The sequence below is a fragment of the Mastomys coucha genome, unplaced genomic scaffold (genome assembly GCF_008632895.1).
Source record: "Mastomys coucha isolate ucsf_1 unplaced genomic scaffold, UCSF_Mcou_1 pScaffold1, whole genome shotgun sequence".
In the NCBI taxonomy this organism is placed as follows: Eukaryota; Metazoa; Chordata; class Mammalia; order Rodentia; family Muridae; genus Mastomys; species Mastomys coucha.
Window position 1 is genome coordinate 92,368,988 of NW_022196891.1, and position 22,599 is coordinate 92,391,586.

Here is a 22,599-nt window from a genome sequence, read left to right on the forward strand (position 1 = left end):
TGAAAACAGAAATGGATAGAAGTACAAAAAACAATTTGAATATGCCTGCAAATATGAGAAAATTGGTGAAACTGCAGATTACTCTGGATTAAGCATTTTGAAATATATAAGTGAATATATAGACCATTAATATTAATGCAAAATATATAAAGCTAAATTTGATCAATAACTCTTAAGAATACAAAAAACCCCACAAATTCTGCCAATTTCAAGTAATACATAACTCTAAATATAATTTCAAGTACTTTAAGACATATACAGGACAGAAACCTCAAGTTTACTATAAGAAGATTTTTATAAACTAGTTACAAAAAAACCCTAACTATTCTTAAAGTGAAAGTAATTTGTTCTAGGCTACTTCCAGTTCCTTGAGGGAGAAGGAGTCAAGCCAGTAGTAGGGAATGAAGAATATATTGAGTTTGTGGTAGTCTTAACAAATCAAAGAATAAAAACTAGAGTCCAGGGCCTCCTAAACAAGGAAGTTCTGGTGTTACCATGTCAAGAACTGTATTCTTAGGATCAACAATGACTGACACCTACTATCTCAAAGGCTGGATATCTTCAAGTACTATAGATGGCCAAGAAACATTAAAGTTCCCGAGATTGAATCAAAAGAGTGTCATTTGGCCAGTGTCCTGGAGCCTCACAGAAAAAAGAAAACTATTGTCTAAGGAGTGTGGGTTATTGCTGTGCTTTAAATATAGGTAATATTCCCATAACGACAATGTACCAAAGGCTTGGTCTACCAGGTAGCAACAGAGCTTTTAAGAGGAATGGCCTACTAGGAGATCCTTAGGTCAGTAATGGTGTACCCTTAAGGAGATTTGGGACTTTGACTTTTTCTCTCTGTGCTCCTTAGCTTCTGATATGAGTAGTTTTGTTCTATATGCTCCTGCCATGAGGTGCTACCTCAGAAGAGGCCCTGAGCAGTAAAACTGCTCCCTCAAAACTGTGAGCTGAAGGATAGTCTCAGTGTTTGGCTAATTGTTTTATCTGGGTAAGGGATAGGGTGGAAGGAGTCTGTCCCTAACAATTTTATGGATTCAGAGTCTAATTAACAATTTGTCTAGCTATTCTCACCTACTTCTGTGTTATACCTAATATCCTGTGGCTAACAGATAATACATTTTTGGAATATATTAACATAACCCTAGTTTCTACTAATAAAAGGCTAAAAATGCCATCAGACAGCATCTGAGGTCTACAGAAGTTTCTCTGCTTTGCTTCAAGCCCACCTAATTATAATTTCCACTAATGTATTTTGAAAGTGCCTTGATTATGACTTTTCTTATTTTTTTAAGATAGAAACTTTGTGAGAGAAATTTCCTGAAAAGAAGCTGAACAGCAGCAGAGACTGGTTGATTAGAATTCCAATTCTGAAGAAATTGGCATGTTGCAAGTCCAGAGTCTAATTACCTACCATGGGCTAGTTCTAGCCCCCAAGAACAACCAACCATTCCTTCCCTACTAAAATCTTGTGACTAATTGATAGAAGCTTTTTGGAATCTATTGACTTAGCACTCCATTAGCTTCCACCAACCCAAAAACTAAGACAACAGATATATGATCAGATATAATCTTAGGTCAATAGAAAAGCTTTTCCCATCTCATTTTAACTGCCTGTCTAAAATATCCAATAATTTAATTTAAATTTGCCTTGATTTAAGTCAGGCAGTCGTGGCACATGCCTTTAATCCCAGCACCTGGGAGGCAGATGCAGGTGGGTTTCTGAGTTCAAGGCCAGCTTGGTCTACAGAGTGAGTTCCAGGGTAGCCAGGGCTACACAGAGAAACCGTGTCTTGGGGGTGGGGGGACACAATTTGCCTTGATTTAATACTTCCTTTGTTCTGGAAAAATATAAAACTTCATGAAACTGCTTCCACATTGAAACATGGAATTTGGGAAAATCTAAATCTCTTTTACAGGGCCATAGTCAGTTAAAAATAGCTCCCAAATAAACTATCTCGTGTTCCCTTTAAAATAAGATCTGTAGCTTTTGCACTGACAACTTCATGTTGCCATATTAGATCATGGAATTTGGGACAACCTAAATCTGTGTTCCCCAGTCATGGCCATTCATGGTTAGCTAGCTCCAAAATAAACTCTTTTTTGTGCTTTAAGGTGAGAGTTGTAATATATTGTGCTAATGGGAGAATAACTTCACCCCATTTTCCCCAAACCCAAACTTGAATAAAATGATCTCCAGTAATCTGTCTCCCGAGTTTGTTTGTTTGTTTGTTTGTTTTTAAATAAGCAGTGGTGGTAGCAGGAACTATGGTAAAGAGGAATGACATATACTCAGGTGGGATTATATAGAGAGAAAGGAGGGATAAAAGTATGCACAAAACTGAAGAATAACTAAGAACTTTCTAAGTCTGACAAAAGATAACACAGAATTATAGATTCGAAAAGCCATATAAACTTGAGCACCAATATTCAAATAATTCTTCATCTAGACACATCACAAAGACATAAAATCTAATTCTACCATCCTTTATAGCAGCCATGAAACAAAGACAATAACTAAAAGGAACCAAAGGAGAAAATGTTTCAACAATGAAAGTTCCAGATCTATAAAATACAAAAGAATGCCAAAATAGTTCTTCAGGCTGAAGAACTATAGTTTCATACAGAACTGATAAAGCCACAGTAAGGAGGGATGTTACCTAAAAGAACTGTGTGGGGGGCAAACTTAATGAGTAGATCAGAAACAAGATAGAAATTATTTTATTTTCTGCTTGCTCTAAGAGCACATGGAACACATGAAGTCACAGAGGTCAGTCTGTGTGAGAAGGCCAGAGAGTAACCTACAGGATAAATCTCTATTGGAATCCCAGTCAGATAGTCAGGCAATTTTCCATTAATTAATGGGCTCAGTGAAATTACTGTAAGATGTGGGGTCAGAAGAGCTGTTCAGTGTCTTTTATCTAGCTGTCCCATGAAAAGTGGTCACCAGGGGGTGGTTATATGATTCAGATATCTATAACAACCACAGTGAAGAAGTCAGAGAAAAGCAGAACAAGAATTCCCTTCAAGGATGACTAATTTCTACTTCTGGTATAAGAAAACTATAAAGTAAGTTCCAATTATCCATGGGGATACACTCCAAAACTGCCAGTAGATCCCTGAAATCTTGGCTAGTACCAGGCACTATGAGAATATTCAGTTTATAAATTTCACAGTTTATTATAAGGCTAAATAGAAGAATTATAACTACACTGTTAGTAAGCTATACAAATATGGCATCTTTCACTAAAATCTTAATATGCTTTATTCATCTTCTTTTGATAATATTATAACTACTGAATGTCTGTAAGATGAAATGAAGTGAACGGCACTAGGCTGCTATCTAAGAATTATTTGAACATAAGCACTAGATACCTAGAGTAGTCTGATAAATGGGATGGCTATTGAAAGGCCAAGAAACAATTTCACATCTTCAGTATAAAGAGATATACTGAAAAAGATCTTTTTTACCCTCAATGGGATAGTGTTGAATAGAAAAGGACAGCATAAGAGTTTGTCACACTTTTTACAGTGATGCCTAACTTAAAATTTAAGAATTGGCGGCTCAGGCGGAGCTGTGGGAGGGGAGTAGGTCTGGGGGCCAGTCCCTGAAGATGGCAGAGGTGGGGGTGAACTGGGGGTCTCCCAGCAGAGCTCAGGCAGAACCCGGCAGAGTTCAAACCATGGCGAAAGGAAAGATGGAGTCAGCTCAGCCTAAAAAGTGTGGCCCATACATTTCCTCTGTCACCAGCCATAGTGTGAACATGGCGATCCACGGGGTGGTACTCTTCTTCATTGGAGCGTTCCTTGCATTAGTGTTGAACTTGCTTCAGATTCAGAGAAATGTGACACTTTTTCCACCAGATGTGATCACAAGCATCTTTTCGTCTGCCTGGTGGGTACCACCATGCTGCGGCACAGCCTCAGCTGTGATTGGGCTATTGTACCCCTGCACTGACAGGCATCTAGGAGAGCCACATAAATTTAAGAGTGGTCCAGTGTCATGCTCTGTGTGGCGGTGTTCGTGGGTATAAATCACGCCAGTGCTAAAGCAGACTTTGACAACAACTTCCAGTTTTCCCTCACACTGGCTGCACTGTCAGTAGAACTGTGGTAGACTTTTGACAGATCTAGAAGTGGTTTTGGCCTTGGTGTTGGAATTGCTTTCTTAGCAACCGTTGTCACCCAACTGTTAGTCTACAATGGTGTTTATCAATACACATCTCCAGATTTTCTCTATGTCCGTTCTTGGTCGCCATGTATATTTTTTGCTGGAGGCATAATGAAGGGAAACATTGGTCGTCAACTGGCAATGTATGAATGTACAGTTATTGCTGAAAAATCTCATCAAGAATGAAGAGGGCAGACAGCTGTTCTGTGGAAGCCCTGGGAGAGCACCGTGGGTATGAGTGCTTCACCAATGGAACCTTGGACTGAAAAATTTCGAGGATGCAGTTTGCCCTTGATTTTGTGTGTTTGTGTGTGTGTGTGTGTGTGTGTGTGTGTGTGTGTGTGTGAGAGACACACGTTTTTGCAGTCTGTGATTGTTTCTGTAAATCAGTTACCAACCTTTCGGTATTTGATTTTAATAAATGTAAGATATCTGTGCATTACATGAAAGATATGTTTATGAGTACATGAAATTTCTAAATTTTTTGAACATACCACATATTGTATCAGAATGTCGATGTGCCAAACTGTGTTGTTATTGACACAGAGAATAAGAATGCTTTGAACACTTTAGAAATTTAGTGAAAGAGAAAAAGAAAGCTTAAAAACAAAGCAAACAGAAAGCAAATGTGTAGCTGGCCATTCCCTCTCACAGGCTGGTGTGCCTTTTCCTGTTTCTTATCAGCTGTGTTTGTCACAGCACCCACATGTGTGTTGTCTCTGTTGTTATCGTTTCAGAGTTTGAATCTTACTATATGGCACCAGTGAACTTCCATAGAATGGTTTTAAGCCTACATTACTGTAGGGACCCAAAGAATACTTTCCAGGTTTCTCCAGAAGGATGTGTGATGGACAGAGGTGGCTATCAGCATCACCTGCTTTGAGTCTGCATTTGGAAAAGAATAAATGACTGAAGTTAGGGGACTTGGTCAGATGAATATGCTTGGGAGTACTGTGTAGCCCTCTCTCTGCCACAGCAGCCAAAGTGCTATTAGCTGTCATTTGCGACCGAAGCTCCCTGCTGCAGTACATGGATGGTGAAGGAACACTGGCAGATCAAGGTGACAGGTTGTAACCTATTGAATTCTAGAAAGCAGGCCATGTGACTGACCAGCTCTAGCGGGCCTTGAGTGTGTGGCCTTCACGAGTGCAGTCTGAGGACGCTGGAACCCAACTCCCTGTGCACTGACGTCCATTACAAGGTCCATTCTTGGAGAGTGTATGGAGAGTGCACTTCGCACATCCCATTAACAACACCTGCCATGTACTTACAGGTTAAGTATACCAGCTGACTCTCCACTCTCTTTGCTTTTCTGAAATTGTTACTTGTCTGGCACACAAGGGTAAATTCTTTTGACTACTATGGTATGTGTGTACTTCTGTTTTGAGTGGGTGAGAGAAAATGTATACCTGTGTCTGTACGCATGTGCCCATGTTTTCCTACAGTGTCAAGTAGACATTTTAATTTCTTTTAAAGCAATGCTGTCAGACTGAAATCTTGTACACTGGAGTGTAATGTGCTTGGTGTTCTCAGGTGGAGAGTGTGAACATCCCAGGAGTCCTCCATAGGGAATATGTGTACACAAGCCTAATGGTAGTAGTGGTGTCCACACTACTATATTTATTATTCTGTCCTTCAGATGTTATTCATTTAGAACAAATAAGGTATACTTTTAGAATCAAATTTGTAAACACTATAAAATCTTTAATAAGTTATAAGGTCTATAATATGTTTACTATAAAAATTGCTGTTGAAAGCAAGACATATTAAATATGTAATTATCACCAAAAAAAAAAAAAAAACCTTAAGAATTATTTGTTTCTAAAATTTTGTATCTAAGATTTTTTTGGACTGGTTGATCATGGATAACTTAAACCACAGAAAGTAAAAGTGTAGCCAAGTAGGGCTGCTATATTCAAAATGGATGCCAAGACAGCATAATTCATTGCAGGATAAATACAATTTTTTTTTCTGTAAAAATAGTAACATCTCTTGTGAAGCATGAAGAAGTAACATAAAAAAAGAGAGTGGTAGTAAGCTATAGAGTTACACAGTTGGAGTTGTTTGTACTGGGAACATGGGAAAAGAACAGTTTATATTGTGGTAAACAAGGGCACTTATCGTCTTTATAACAGACAGTATTTAGCAGTGCTAGCTGTGATGACACATGGCAGTAAGAAACCCTGAAGAGGTGGAGGAAAGATGGTCAATTAGTCTGAAGCTAGCCTAGGCTACACCTTTCAACAGCCATATCAGTTTAGAAATAAAAAAATTAATGCTTTCTTATTTGTGCAAGGGTAGTATACTGAATTGAATATGTTAGATTTTAGCTATTGTGGGTTTGATTATAGAAACTAACACATTATTCTCTAACATTAAAAAACAACAATACAGAGAAGATAATGTGATGAGGAGACAGAGAGTGATGTCATAAACCATAAAAGTAGAAGAAAAAAAAAACAGATTATTTCTCTGGGCTTCCAGAAGACACCAAGCATATCACTGATATCTTGACTTGAGCATTTTGGCCAACAAACTAAAAGATAATAAACTCCTCTTCTTTAAGCTACCAAGCTTGCAATAACTTGTTACATGAATCTTAGAGAATGAATAAATATATACCTTATATACTCCCATCAGTAACTAAGAGAAAAATAGGGGAAAACAAAAATTTATTCTAAATCATGTTCCTAAATGACATTTATAGAAAATTACATAAAACCACTATCCATTCTTTTTAAGAACATTATAATACTTTATCAAAATGGTCCCTATTCTGAGCCATAATATATGACTCAGTATGTTTCAAAGTAAACTAGTAAAAAGTAATAAACTGGAAAATCTCCCAATGTTTAGAAATTACATATCACACTTATAATTAGCCTATCTGTCAGAAAACTTTTGTGCACAGTAGTAATAGACAAATAACTGTTTGAAAAGTAAATGAAACAGTTTGAACCAAATATATAGGCTTAAATGTGCATTACAAAAAATAAAAGTTTAAAACAAATTATCTTATCATCCATGTCATTAATTTAGGAGTGGAGAAGAACATAAAACTGAGGTAAAACAAAATGAAAGAAAGAAAATAAAATGGTAGGAATGAATATTAAAAATAGACATACAGTAGGTAGAACTCAACAAAGTTAAAGATTGTGAAAAGCTTAACAGAATTGATAAATCTCCAGCAAATCTGACCAAAGAAACAGAAGTTATAACCAATATCTCAAGTTTGTATCACTATAGAATCTATAGACATCAAAATGATGAATAGATGTAATGATAAATATAATGCTGATAGCTAAGAAGACATAAAAAGAAATGAGTAAATGACTTAAAAAACAAAACTTATCCCAAGTTAATTCAATAAGATATTAACTAAAATATGCCTTTTTTTAGTTATTATGGAAATAAAATCAGCAGTTAAAAACTTAATAACCACAATAACTTCCCCTCACTCAGATCTAGACTACTCCATTACTGACCCCACTAAGGCATGGAAGCAAAAATAACATTATTATTAAACAAATTATTCTAGAGAACGGGAAATAATAATGTCAGGAACATTTGATGAGGCCAACATAATCTTGATGCCTAAACTAGACAATGATACTAAAAGAAAAAAGTCTAATTATAACCTAGTATTTCTTGGAACATAGATGCAAATATACTAAGCAAAATTAGAAAATTTAATTCAGCAATATTTAAACAGGGTGATACAATGACCAAAATGGGGTTTCACAAACTGATTTTTGAATATTAAATAAACTTTATAATGCTAAGATTAAAACATTCTAGCAATCACACATATATCTACATGTATACAAATGTAGAAGATAATAATATATATAACACAACAGAACCAAGATAGGTTTATTTTACAAATTCAGTTGGTTGGCCTTTTAAAGTCAATGTGACATATTAACAAAATGAGAGAAAAAAAGATATGATTATTTCATATGCATAGAACTAGAATTAAGACACGCAATAAGGGCAATTCTTTCAGCAAATTAGAAATAAAGTAGAATTTTCTTAGTCAAAGAATATTGTTTTCATCTGATCATTTATCTGTTAGAGAGTTATTTTTGACTGGACTTAGACTTGGAAGTAGAAGACAAGGACAGCCGGATGTCTTTTGGCAATTTGTTTCTGACATTTTTCTTTGGCATTTGTATTGCAGGACACCTAGAGTAATAAGACACTAAATCTTGGGTGCTTTGGCGCTAGGCCTCTTACCTTCTTTGTTTAGGAGCTTTCTGACGACATATCAGCAGACATCATCATCTGCTTTAGAGACTGAAAGTTTACAGATTCTGCTAGCTCTTTTGATCCTAACCACAGAGGCACAGTGTTATCTGTCCAGGAATATCCTTTTTTATACAATAACCAAGTTGAGAGCACTCAGAGTGGCCCTCCTAAGGTATCACCAAACAGACTTGTACCTTTCCTTTCAAGTTCTCCTTGGTCAATTACAAGAATGCCCCAATTACACCACCTTTGTCCTTCCCACACTGATTTGGACCCCATGATCCTTTCACTCTTCACCAGAGAGCATCAGCAGCTCCTTCTGTGGTCACACACCTCTCATAGAAAAGTACAAAATTTGTGTTCACTGTCCAAAAAGAAATATACTCAGCTCAAATAATGTCTTATTTAAAAAACTTCGGTAAGTAAATGCTTTAAGATGACCTCTAAGCCGGGGAGTGCTGGCCCACACCTTTAATCCCAGCACTTGGGAGGCAGAGACAGGCAGGTTTCTGAGTTTGAGGTCAGCCTGTTCTACAGAGTGAGTTCCAAGACAGCCAGGGCTACACAGAGAAACCCTGTCTCCAAAAAAAACAAAACAAAAACCAAAATACATAACAAAAAAAAAAGATGACCTCTAAAAGTCTAATATTACCTCTTATAGTCAACATGTACTAGAGGCTGTAACAAATATATACACTAAAGACCCAAGGAAGTAAACATTTCAAAACTTGGTCAAGTTGATAGATAGCAAGATTATACAGAAAGTTTAAAAAAAATGTGCAAATTGCTGGGTGCAAGGACAAAATTTGCATGTCTATGTCTGTAAATATGCTGGTTTATGTCTGTAGTAGAACACTTCCTAGCATGCATGAGACCCAGGGTTTAATCTCAGTCCTGCAAAAATTATATAATTCAAGAGAAATTTTTAAATAAATGAATAAAATAGAAAAATTTCAACTTACGCTCACAAACAGGTGCCTCAGCATCCCAAACAACACTTTGATCAGAGATGATACATACAGCAGAAGAGGATCCAATGAGGCGGTATCTACACACAGAATAAAGAATATTAAATTGTTTGCTGAGAAATCCACAGATGGTCTTACCAAAATTGCCTCCTGTCATAGATAGGATGTGAAATGCCCTCTGCAGGCTCATATTTGAACACTTGGTTCTCAGGTGGTGGTGCATTTTGGGAAGATGTGGAATCTGTGAGAGACCAGGTCTTGCTGAAGGAAGCTGGTCACCAGAGAGGCCTTAAGGTTTATAGCCTGATTCATATTTCTGGTTTGATTTCTCTGCATCCTAACAGCCAATGTGATATACCCAGTTACCTCATGCTCCTACTACCATGTCTTTCTACTGTGACAGACTAAGCCCTTAAACCATAAGCTCAAGTTAATCTCCCTTCCCTTAAGTTGCTTCTTGTCAGGTATTTGGTTAGAGCAATGAGAAAAATAACTAATATCCCTCTGACGTAATAGATTGCTTTTCTCTTGCTCCTTTCAAAACACACTGTTTAAATGATCTCTTTATATTTAATCTGTCTAGAGTTCTTATAGCTTCATGTATCTTGATGTTCATTTTCTCTTTATGTTTGAAAAGTTTGCTGTCACATTTAAAAAAAAAAAATAAGCTTTCTGCCTATTTATTTTCCTTTGTTCTTTCAGAGACTACCAACCTATATCAATATGCTTAATGATGACTCAAAATGCTTCCCCCTTTTTACTTCATTAAATTTTTCTTCTCTTTGTTCAAACCAAGTGTTGAAATCTTTGTGTGTATTCTCAGTTTACGCATTGTATTCGTCAAGGAATTTGTTTGAGTCTTCTTTAGGTTTTAGTTCTCATTTGTTTTATTTACTGTATTCCTGCATTATCTATATCCTCCTGCAGTTCACCAACCTCCTTCAAAGAAGACATTTTGAATTTTTGGTTAAGTATCTATTGAGCTCCTCTGTCAGTTACAGCTGCTATAGCAAGTTCATTTTGTGGAGTTATGTTTTCCAGGTGAGCTGTCGTCCTTTTGCTTATGCATTGGTTTGTTGTACCTTAAAAGGTAGGCAGGCAATCCAATCTTCACAAGCATTTCACAAGTCACTGTGTTCTAATAAGATCTATGAGTTTGTTTGTTTTTGAAGTTTTCGGACATATTGGTCTGTTGCCTACTTCAGAAATGTATGGGATCTTCTATTTCTTTACAATTGTGCCAACACTTCCTATTGTCTTCCCTTTAGAGATATTTTTGTAGGCAAGGCAATATTTCAAAGTGGTTATAATTTGTATTTTGATGAACATATGCAGTAAATATCTTACTTATTTTCCATTTGCATGCTTTCTTTAGAGAAATGTTTAATCCTTTGCTCATTTTTTGTTTTGTTTTGAGACAGGATCTCATTATAAGCAGGCTGGTTTGGAACTCGATATGTAGACCAGAATGGCTTTGAATCCACAGAGCTATGTCTCCCTCTGTTTCCTGAGTGGTGTGGTTAAAGACATGCACCACCACCCTTGGCTCAAAGATGTATTTCTTCTTTTTAATTATGTGAATATGTGGGTTTGTGTATGTGCATGTAGTACCAGTGAAGGCCTGAGAGTGTTTCAGTTCCCTGGAGCTGTAGTTACAGGCAGATGTGGGTGCTAGGAACTGACCCCAGGTCCTCTGCAAGGGCAACGTATACCCTTAACAGCTGAGCCATCTCTTAATTCCCTCCTTTGCCTATTTTAAAATTATCTGTCTTTTCACTAGAATTATAAGAACTCTATATTAGGAAACATGTTTTTAAATTCCATGCTTTAGAAATACTTTTTCTATTTGTTCAAAATAGAAAATACATTTTCTATTATCTCAAAAGTGTTCTTTGAAAAGCAAATGTTTTAAAGTTTTTGAACCTTCAAATACCATTTTTATTTGATTCATGTACTATAGTTTAATTAACATTCAGAATTTTACTCTATGTTGAATAATGAGAACTAACATTAGCACATACTTTGTGAAGACTTCATGCTTGACATGTTCAAAGAGGGATTTCTGAGGTTGAATTGTGTTCCCTAAATGATATGCTGATCCTGTAAACTCCTGTTCCCTGTCAACGTGACATCTTTTGGAAATAGGGTCCTTGTAGATGTAGTTAAGCTAAAATTAGGGTCTTTAGAATGGATCCTAATCCAACATAACCAGTCACTATAAAAAGAGAGAACACTGAATATCAATACATACAGAACTACATATACACACAGATACAGAGAGAAAGTAATCACGTAGATGGACATAGAAATTAGAGTTGTGCTCTACAGACATAGGAGGCCTGGAGCTCCCAGAAGCTGGAGGAGATAAGAAAGATCCCACCCCTAAAGTCATCAGAGGGAGCAGAGTCCTGATAACACCTTATTTTGAACTTGTAGACTCAGAATAAAACTCTTAATAATTTTTCTTGTTTGAAAACACTGTGTGGTACTCATGTCAGCAACCTTGGTAAACTAATAAAAGCTGTGAATTTAAGGCCTATTCTTCCTCAGAGCTCCCTGGGCTTTTCTTTCTTCTAGCAGCATCCACTTGAATTGCAGAAGTCTGTGTACTTAGACTGCAGTATCTCACCCAGTGAGTGCCTCACTTTCTATGTTTCCATAGTTAGAAACATTCTCTAAAGGCTCATAGATTAAAGGCTTAATCTCCCAGGCTATGATCTTATTGGGATGTGGTAGAATCTTTAAGAAATAGGCCTTAAGCGACAAAATTAGGACACCAGGGACAATGCCTTAGGAGAAGATATTGAGAACTTAGCCCTTCCTTTGCCTCTTATTTCTTTAAAGGCAACTATAAGGTGAATGAGCCTTCTTTACCATGTTCCTGCTGTAATGGACCAAAGCAACAGAGTCAAGAGAACATAAAGTGAAAGTTCTGTAATTATGAGTTAAAAATATACCTTTCCTCCTTTTAATTCATAATCCCAATTATTTATCATAGTAATGGAAAGCTAACACATGTGTTATTTTGTGTTATTTTGCTTAATCAACAGGGATAACACATCTTCCCCACAAAATCATGTTATATTTCTATTTATTTCAATCAAGAATCAAACAACTATGTTCAAGCCTTTTAAGGCTAGGTAACATTGTGATGGTATTGCTTTAAAGCCTTAAGTTCAACCTGTAGCACAAACACAACAAAATACAACACAAACAAAAGCCAACTAAGGAAGTAATAGATTAGATGTCTTTTCTGAGATCTGACTAGAAAGTAGCACTGCTATTCCAGAACTCTTGGAAGAAGAGGTGTTGTTGCCAACTCACCCTTTATTACAAGTATAATTAATATAGGATCCAAACCGAATGTCTGATGGTACATGTACCAAGCCATTCTGAGGATCTAAAGGAGTTTCACATTGTTTACCTATGAAAAAGAAACAGAATTTTGGAACCAAATACAGTAAACTAAACCTTCTGTAGTTTATGAATTTCTAAACTGATTATAACTTACTGTAGAAAATATATAATTGTAGTATTTCAAAGGTTTTGCTACTTTGGGGAAATTCATCAGACACTAGTTTCCAAAAGAACTCTTATCCAAGTTTTTTCTTATTTTCACACAGTCACTCCTTAAAACATGAAGCATTTTTCTAAATATTCTAATTTACAGGCCTCAAAGTCTAAAATTTTTTCATCTCTTAGTTATTAAATATGCTTTGCTTCAGAATAATTAATTGCTTAATGACACTTGTACAAAGTCAGATACCCTAAATGAAGTATTCTGGTGATATTTTCTCTTAATCATGCCCTGTGACAATCATTCTTATTAAATTTATTAACAACTGAGAAGACAGAATTACAGAGTAAAAAGATTTGACTGACAAAAAGGATGATCCACATGTACTATATACCTTAGATAATATTAATGATGTGTCATAATCTAAAATCCAGACACACTGAGGCAGACTCTACTATTTGTCACAAAGGAGCTTCTTCTGCAGTTACTCACGTATACACTTATCTTCAGCACTTGTCCAGGTTGAGTCTTGTTGGCAGTGGATAGAGAACTGCCTCTTGATATATCCCGGGCGACATTCATAGTTCAAAGATGCTCCAATAGGAAACATAGATTCATCAGGTCGATTTATAGGTTTGGCAAAAGGAAATTGTGATGGGGCTGGGCACTGACCTGGAAAATGAGATACAGCAACATTACATTGGATGAAAGAACTTGCATCATCCCCCATTACTCTCAGTTCTCCAGCTAGCTACAATGGATCATGATCCTCCTCTCTGGCCCTCAGGAATAGATCAGTACTATGGTCAAGGGGGAAAACAAAAATAAAATTCAAAAAATGAAACTGCATTTCATTTTGTTAATGTACTTTCCAATACATATTTTGATTTAACTTCTAGACTCAGTTATTTTCCTTTAAGGCTTAGCAGCATTAATTTAATTGGCAGATAGAGTCAAATAATATGTAACCAGTAATTATCTGTTAGAAAAAATAATTTTAATTTAACTTTGTAAATAATACATTTTGATATGATTAATATGTAACCAATAATTATCTGTTGGAAAAAAAATTTTAACTTTGTAAATACATTTTGATATGATTCTTTTCCTTCTAATACTTTCACTTAATAATCTACTTATGCTACTAGATGCTAAAAATGTCATATTTAAATATTCTACTTTATTGTATAGTTGTCTATTTCTGTTCATTCTACCCACCTTTTGTTTTATATATTGTATCAATAGAACATCCAAACTTAAACTGTTATAAAGGTCAACTTTTATCACAATATCCCAAATTTTCACAATAAATCTTGTTTCATGTTCTATTTTATTTCTGAAATCAAAACTAAGTAGAATAGGATTTTTCATACTCAACATATCAATCAGTTTATCTGATTTGTGTGTGTGTGTGTGTGTATGTGTGTGTGTCTGTGCTTTGTGTGCATGCATATAGGCATGGTTTTTCATGTGTGTGTTTGCATGTTTGCATATGCATGTTTGTGAGTGCAAACGGAAGCCTGAAGGTGATGTTGAAAACTATCCTTTATCACTTTAAGTTTCTCATTGAAGCAGGGTACTTTCTGGTCTACCAGAAGACCCAGGTTCTATTTCTAGCACCCACATCCTCACAGCCTATTGCAACTTCAGTCTCAGGAGATGCAGTGTCTTCTTCCGGCCTCTGTAAGAACTGTATGCATATGGTGCACAGATATACATCCAGGCAAACACTAACATGTGTAAAATAAAAATCTTAGAAAAAAAAAAAAAACAAAAACCACCACTCAGCTATAAAAACTAAGATAGCTGGCTCTGTTGGGCACAGGTTTTTTTTAATTAATTAACTAATTTATTTTTACATCCTGACCAGTTTCTCTTCCTTCTTCTCCCAGTCCCTACACACACACACACACACACACACACACACACACACACACACGAACACAGATTTTGATTTCTCTTAAGTAAAAACCTAGAGGTAAAACGGTCAGTTGAATGATAGGATTTATTTTGAGATACTGCTGAGCTGCTTTCCAACAGTTTCAAACTGTTTTACCTGCCAGTGAACAGCACAAGACAATTTGAATCACTTTCCCTATTACTAACAATTGAGCCTTAGTTTTGACTATTCTCATGAATGCATATTGTTATCTTATTGTGTTTTTCTCCCAGGTGACATAACCTACTTTAAATGCTCCATCTGGGGCACTGACTGACTCATCCAGACTCATCTGCGCTGTGAACTAATGACCAGTTCCATGATTTTGCTAGAGTATGAGCTGTCAACCTGCATACTTTACTCTTCAGGAAGACAGTCTGCTAAGATTTTGCATAAACAATTTTATCAGTTAAAATGAAGAGCATACAATAAAAAATAAACAATGCAAAAGACTTCAAGGAAGTATTGAAGAGGAAGGAAAGGGAAATTAGAACTTCCATGGAGGGTAAAATGGGCACTCTATTTTGTTCTTAACCATCACTAAAATTTAATATGTAAATTCTTCAGTCCTAGAATTAATATGTAAATTCTACAGTCCTAGGGCTGGCGAGAAGGCTCAGTGGGTAAGGACTGACTGTTCTTCTGAAGAGCAAATCCTAGCAACCACGTGGTGGCTCACAACCACCCATAATGAGATCTGACGCCCTCTTCTGGTGCGTCTGAAGACAAGTACAGTGTACTTATTTATAATAATAAATAGATCTTTGGGCCAGAGCGAGGGGGAGGGACCGACCGGAGCAAGCACAGGTCCTAAATTCAATTCCCAACAACCACATGAAAGGCTCACAACCATCTGTATAGCTACAGTGTACTCATATACATAAAATAAAATAAATTTTTAAAAAATTCTACAGTCCTTTCTACTTGCAAATATTTCATTGCACCTTGAGGCTTCCTAGCTTTTCACATCTTTACCCTGGAGTGGGAGTGGAAGGACCTTCCTTAAAGTGGGAACTCAAGGGAGTTGATGAGGACTTAGGATGGGAGATAAAGTACACAGTCCCATGACAAAACAGTTGTCAAGTGAAAACTGTATCCCTGGGCCTGTTTGTCTAGGCCTTCAGAGCAAATGCATAGGTAATGTCTCCAAGATAGAAAGAAATAAATTAAGGAGCAGGAATTGGGTTAGACACTTAACAGCACCTAATAAATAGCAATACCTCGAAAGACATCAGTATCTCCATTTCACAGATAAGGAAACACAAAAACATATTAACTTCCCTCACAACCAAATTCTAGGATTAGAAATTGCATCTCTCATATTTATGCAACCCCCTGCTCCTTTCTCTCACTACATTTGGCTCGGCACAGACAAGCACAGTGTACATCTAAATAAAGACAAGCAGCTAGGAGACCAAGCGTTCCTGTTGGCTGAGTACGACCCAAGATTTAGGTTGAGCATGCTCCACGCTCACCCATGGAAAGGGGCGCTGGGCACCCACAGGGACCCAAAACCAGCGTTGGAATCTGCGCTGAGCCAATTTACCGGTGAACCGTGCATCAGTGCCTCCCCAGGCCTCCCCGCAACTCACCCAAAGTAGATGGCAGCAAGAACAGCAGCAGGACGGCCAGCTGGACTCCTCCGCGGCAGAAGGCTACAAGGCGCCCTACGGGGTCCAGAGGCTTTGAACTCCAAGAAGTGGTCTCCATTCCCCTCACACGAGTCTGAAGCACCATCTTACCGCAAAACAGGGTGGAAAGCAGCCCCACCCAGAGTGCGGGAAATGGCGCTGGGTTCCGGAATAAAGCTTAAACTACAGCTTCCTCTAGTTGGGCTGGGCGGGGTCTTGTTTACCCCACACTCCTGGGATTTCTGTGGATTTTGCCTTGGGAGACTGATTCAGCAACGCAGGAACTGCATCAATACCTAGTAAGACAGCTCCAGGGAGTTTTCCATTTGAAAGCATTTCGACTCCAAAGAAAACAAGGCATTATGGGAACTCGGTTTGCATATAACCTGGGCTTACGCCTTAAAAAAAAAAAAAACCTCAAGGGTGGAGCTTAACCCTAACCTGCAACTGTCTTTTAAACAGTGAGTGGTCACTTGCAGATCCTGTCTGGTGTACAGTAAGAACCTATCTCCGTATGATGAATTCGGATGTAACGTACCGCTGGAGACAAAAAAATGAAAGTAGTGAGTTAATCAGATGTAAATTTTATAAATACGTAGAGGTAAAAAACCACAGCTCTCATCTTAAAAGGAATAAGAGTTTATTCTGAAGCCATTTTGAGTGATCATGACCCTGGAGCAATGATTTGGTTACCCCAAATTTTATGTTCCAACGTGGGAAGCAGTTTCACAAAGTTTTTATGGTTTTACAGAGCAGAGAAAAATCATGAATCAAGGCAAGTTTAAAATATTAAAATCCAAGAAGCAGGTGGTGGAAGCTTTTTTATAGGCTCAGGATGCTTTTGAATTGGTAGAAGCTAGTTGCCTGATAAGTCTGTAGATTCTAAAAGGTTGTTTGTTTGTGCTTTTGTTTGTTTGTTTGTTTTTGTATCTATTGTGTCAAGATGTTAGTTCTGACTTAGCCCAAGATAAGGTAATTATTGGCCTCTGGACCAGCAAAATTGCAATCTCTCCAGAGTACTGAAATTCTAATCAGCCAATCAGTCTTTGCAGAAACAGATAACTTCAGGAATTTCCTTTCACAGTCAGATGCAGTTTCTTTCCAGAAGTTTTTGTTCACAACTATAATATCAATGCTATTCAGCCTAGACCAGGATAGTGCAGTAATGAATGGTGGAGACAAACAAGGCCTTGACATCATCCAAGTAAGATTTGATGGCAGGTGAACAATTAATAAGATTTCAGAAATGGAATAAACAGAATTTGCACTGAGTTTTAATTCCTTTCTTAATATGAATGAGAGAGAGAGAGAGAGAGAGAGAGAGCCCTATTCCGAGATTGGTTGTGTTCTGGAAATAGCAAATTGGTTGCTTCTGGAAATAACAAATATAGAGGGCCAAGTTTGGGGAACAGAATTAAGAACTCAAAGATTCCCAAAGAGAAATAGGGCATGTGAACAAAAAATGTCCACATTCTGTTTTCAGAACCTGTGGTAGGTACTTTATATGGCAGAAAAAAATGGCTAATTAAATTAAATCAAGAACCTTTAAGTGGGGAGGTAATCCTGACTGCCAAGGTGGGCTTAATAATCCTAACAGACCGTATAAGAACATGGTCCTAGATCAGAGAGGGAGAACAGCGAGGACAGAGATCAAAGTTGCTGCCTCCAGAGGAGCAAATACTAGCAGCCTCTAAAAGGTGGAACGAATAAGCAGATTCTTCCCTGGAGCTTTCAGATGGAACCAGTCCTGCTAGAACTTTGGATTTAGTACTGTACGACTCATTTAGAATTTAAGTTATTGTCGAAAAAGTATGGAAGAAGAAGTTATATTGCAGTTAGGTGTACTCAGTTCCTCACTTTCTTATATCATATGCTATCAGAATAGACTGCTATCCCCACATTGTTTGGAGCTTACCTTTTAGCATCCACTTTCTTCCCTGAGTCCTTGATGGGTTTAGCTCTTGGCTGATATTTACTTCCACCAATGCTCCTCTTCTCTCACTCCTCACTGACTTCAAAGATCACAGAAACTTTTTTCACATTCTTGGCCTCACAGTTCCTTAAATTATCTTTGCCTGTTATCTTGTCCTCCACTCTACCATGCCACCAAGGCTCATGAGAATATCCTGGAACTGTCACTATAACTGTGTCCTCTCTATGAGCTTAACTATCCCTCTTAACCACAAGTCCTACCTTTCTAGTTCACTCCCAGTGTCCTGATTCTCAAAATCTCCATCTCACAGTATCTACAAACCCATAGACCTGCCCCAACTGGTCTCTTGCTAGATTAGATTTGTGCTCCATTGTTACAGTCACTGTTTTACATACACTTTCACTTACAGTATTTATTGGACAGAACAACAAAAATTTCAATTCTCTGTTAATTTGCCTCCATTACTATAACACTGAATGTGGCTAGAGAAAAACAAATTGGTGACAACTAGCCTTACTGTAAAGGTCCATGATTCTCTGAAGAATGATACCTGAGTCTCAAATAGTATGTAAATGCAAAGAGTGTTTTATTTTGCAGAAGTTCAGCATGCTGGGGTCTACCATCTACAAAGATGGAGAGACCCTGAAGTGAGCTCTCAGGCCTAATTTAAAGCACATTAGGGGAATTCCAGGGAAGGCTAGGTGACCTCTGTCTTAATCTTGGCTCTATCACTAGGAATACTCTAGAACCATTGCTGGGACCTGGAGGGGCTAGAAGCTGTTGCTGGAAAAGTCTGGGAACTTGCTGAGGAAGTCTGAAAGCTGCAGGAAACTGCAGCTGACCCATTGCCCTTGCCTCAGGCCAGGTGACAAGGCAGCTTCTGAGGCCTGGAACTTGCCTGGATTTGGCCAGTTCTTGGAAACAGAGATTTAGGTTTCGTCTCCTGAACTGCCAATTTGAAGCTTGCCATGGAGTCAGCCTAGCCTTCTCATTACTTTAATGACAATTTATTTCATTTAGATCTTTGTGCTAGGATAACAACACATTAAGGGATAATCATTCTGGTCAAGAAAATAAAATACCTGGCCTGGATAGAAGCCTAATATTCCGGTTGTGCAAGATCAATCACCTGGCTAAGAGAACACCACCTCTAGAAAGGTAAGCTCACCTCAAGACATGCTAAAAAGATAGGTAAAAAATGAGATACTGTGCTTTTTTTCTTCCCAAAATTTCTACCCCACCCCCACTGTAGTCTTTTACAGAGTACAGCTGTGTTGATTAGTAAGTCACCACTTTTCTGAAGCACACAGAAAAGGATAACTTCATTTTCTTTTTCTTTTCTTCCTTTGTTATTCTTATTCCTTCTGTTGTTATTGTTTGTTTATTTCTACATTTCTATTTACTTGCTTTTATGTGTATGGGTGTTTTTTGCCTGCATACATGTTTGTCTGTGCATTGCCTGTGTGCAGTACATACAGGGGCCAGAAGAGAGATTCAGATCTCCTGGGTTTTAGAGTTACAAGTGTTAATGTTATGTGGAGTTGGAATTGGAGCGTAGTGTTCTAGAAAAGCAACCCATACTCCTACCCAGTAAGCCATCCCTCCAGTCCTTTTTTTTTTTTTACCTCTTTTCTAAGCATACTTTCCCTAACACTTTAGGTTTCCCAAATACTTTGTGTTTCACTCTTGATGTTTTCTCTCCACCATGTGATTGCCTGCCACCACATGGCTGACCTCCACTCTGGTTTAACTCAACTGGCATGAATTGTTTTCTTCTCCATTCCCTCCTCTGGGCAACTGCTGAGATTTACAACTTGTAGGGTCTGGAGAATGGTTTCTGTGAAAGTTTAATAAAATTGTCCTTGAGCTCCTGTTTTATTCCATTCTTAGTTTTATTGATGAAATTAAGAACTCCAAGAGGGAACCCAGATTTCCCTAGTATCATTTGGTGATCCTAATCATTAGGATCATTTCCCTAGTATCATTAGGGAGTTTCCTAAGTTTTAGCAACATATATAATTCTGCTTGATGTCCCAAATGTTCTTTAATTAATTTACTATTTCATTATAAATTACTTCCATATGAATTATAGTGTGTTTGGCTGCAGCTTTGGCCTCTACCCACTGGATACCAGGAGTATTTCTCTCCTCTGGTTTTAACTACCACAATCACTCTAGACAAAACCACCTCATCTAAGAAACAGTGAGGTATTTGGATAATTCCTATCCAAAACTCCAAAACTAGGCAGACACTGCAGGTTTTACCATCTTATTTCCCTGCCTACTTCCACTGGTTTGTTTGCATGCTTTTGTACTAAGGTGATAAAGCAGAAGTATTAAATGGACTGTTTGAGGGAATTATTGACCACAGCAGCAATTTGTACTGGAATGTGAGACAAGTGGACTATGCCACCAGACAGAACAACTGGTAAGGTTGAGCAGGCTCAAACCCCAGGGAATCTCAAAATTGAGAATGGCAGGTGTGGAGCCCACTCCCTGCCAAAATACCTGATCTGGAACATGTAACCATGGCACCTAACCTAAGAGGACCACAATAATTGGTCACATAACATTAAAACCTGGAATTCTCCATGCTAATGAGGTATCTAGATAGGTCCCAAATGTTTAGCCAAATGAGCTTACCTTCCTGGGCATTCCTTTCCAAAAGAGGTATTTAATCCCTGCATTCACATCTGACATCAAATAAAACACTTTGGCCAAGCAAGGACTGTCTCCTTCATCAAGAATCGCCTCAGAGGAGGCCTTCAGCATAAAGATCCTAAATCTACTGCGGAAGACCATTTTTCTTCCAACCCCTCCTTACTCACTTGGAACCAAATCAAATTTTGCTTCCATCAAGGTCTCAGCCTTCCCCTTCCTGCCTGGAGAAGGAAAGCTCAGACCCTCAAAGCCCTGTTCCCAAGTTCCAATGGTGCTGGCAGCACCTGGATACACAGATGACTGGGAACCATGGCATCCACCTCAGACTCCGCTGTTTCTCAAATGGGGAAATATGGACTATTTTCTGCCTCCCCCGAGTGTCGTGCCAGGCACCCCAGCAGTTAAGCAGAAATGTAGCTGGCATTGGAATGCTAAAGTTGTAGGTTCAGCATTGTCAACAAATACTTTCACACTACAATTCACATGGAAGTAATTTATAATGAAATATTAAATTGATTGAAGAACATTTGGGACATCAAGCAGAATGATATATGTTGCTAAAACTTAGGAAACTCCCTTTGTGATCACCAAATGATACTAAGGAAATCTGGGTTCCTTCTTGGAGTTCTCAATTTCATCAATAAAGTAAACTAAGAATGGAATAAAACTTTCACAGAAACTGTTCCCCAGACTCTGCAAGTTGTAAATCTCAGCAGTTACCCAGAGGAGGGAACTGGAGAAGAAAACAATTCATGCCAGTTGAGTTAAACCAGCATGGAGGTCAGTGTTTAGAGAGTGTTTTCTAGAGGGTGAAGCCAGAAAGAGAAAAGAGACTAGGAGATAGGATAGATTCCTTGGGATGTAATGGTAGTCATCAGTTCCTGTAGAGGTTTTTTCTTTTTAATTATTTTCTATGTTTGCCTGTGTCTTAATTTGGGTTTCTATTACCATGACCATGGCAACTCTTATAAAGAAAAACATTTAATTGTGGTTGGCTTACAGTTCAGAGGTCTAGTCCATTATTGTCATGGGTGGAAAGTTGGCAGCATGCAGTCAGACATAGTGCTAGAGAGGTAGCTGAGAGTTCTATATCTTGATCCTCGTGCAGCAGGAAAAGCAAATGAAACATACTTCTTCCAACAAGGCCATATTTACTCTAACAAGGGCAAGCCTCCTAAGAGCCCAACTCCCTGTAGGCCTAAGGGGGCCATTTTGTTCAAACTACTGCATTCTACTTCCTGGACCCCATAGGCTTTTAGCCATATCATAATGCAAAATGAATCTACTCCAAACTCAAAAGTCCCCATAGTCTATTACAATCTCAAACTTGTTTAAAAGTCCAAAGTTCAAAGCTCCTTCTGAGACGCATCGAATCTCTTAACTTTAACCTCTAGAAAATCAAAATCAAAAAGCAGATCACATACTTCCAACATATAAGGATATTAAAGTCCAACTTTGATACATCAGGGTCTGAAGTAGGTAACATGGAGTCAGCAGAACACATGGACACGGAATCTTCTTGATAG

The 22,599-nt window shown here is 37.8% G+C and overlaps 1 protein-coding gene and 1 pseudogene across 1 annotated transcript in view; one reads left to right on the top strand and one right to left on the bottom strand.

Annotated features, from left to right (window-relative positions):
- The window catches only part of LOC116097050 (complement receptor type 2), an 89,836-nt gene that overhangs the window by 21,834 nt on the left and 45,403 nt on the right, over positions 1 to 22,599 (bottom strand). Inside the window, exons 26-30 of the mRNA XM_031379535.1 lie at positions 18,396 to 18,492; positions 16,442 to 16,657; positions 13,403 to 13,582; positions 12,718 to 12,817; positions 9,388 to 9,473 (exon numbers count right to left, since the gene is read on the bottom strand). Of these exons, the coding sequence (XP_031235395.1) occupies positions 9,388 to 9,473; positions 12,718 to 12,817; positions 13,403 to 13,582; positions 16,442 to 16,657; positions 18,396 to 18,492 (679 nt within the window). The remainder of the gene's footprint in view (positions 1 to 9,387; positions 9,474 to 12,717; positions 12,818 to 13,402; positions 13,583 to 16,441; positions 16,658 to 18,395; positions 18,493 to 22,599) is intronic.
- On the top strand, positions 3,648 to 4,363 carry LOC116069266 (annotated as a pseudogene).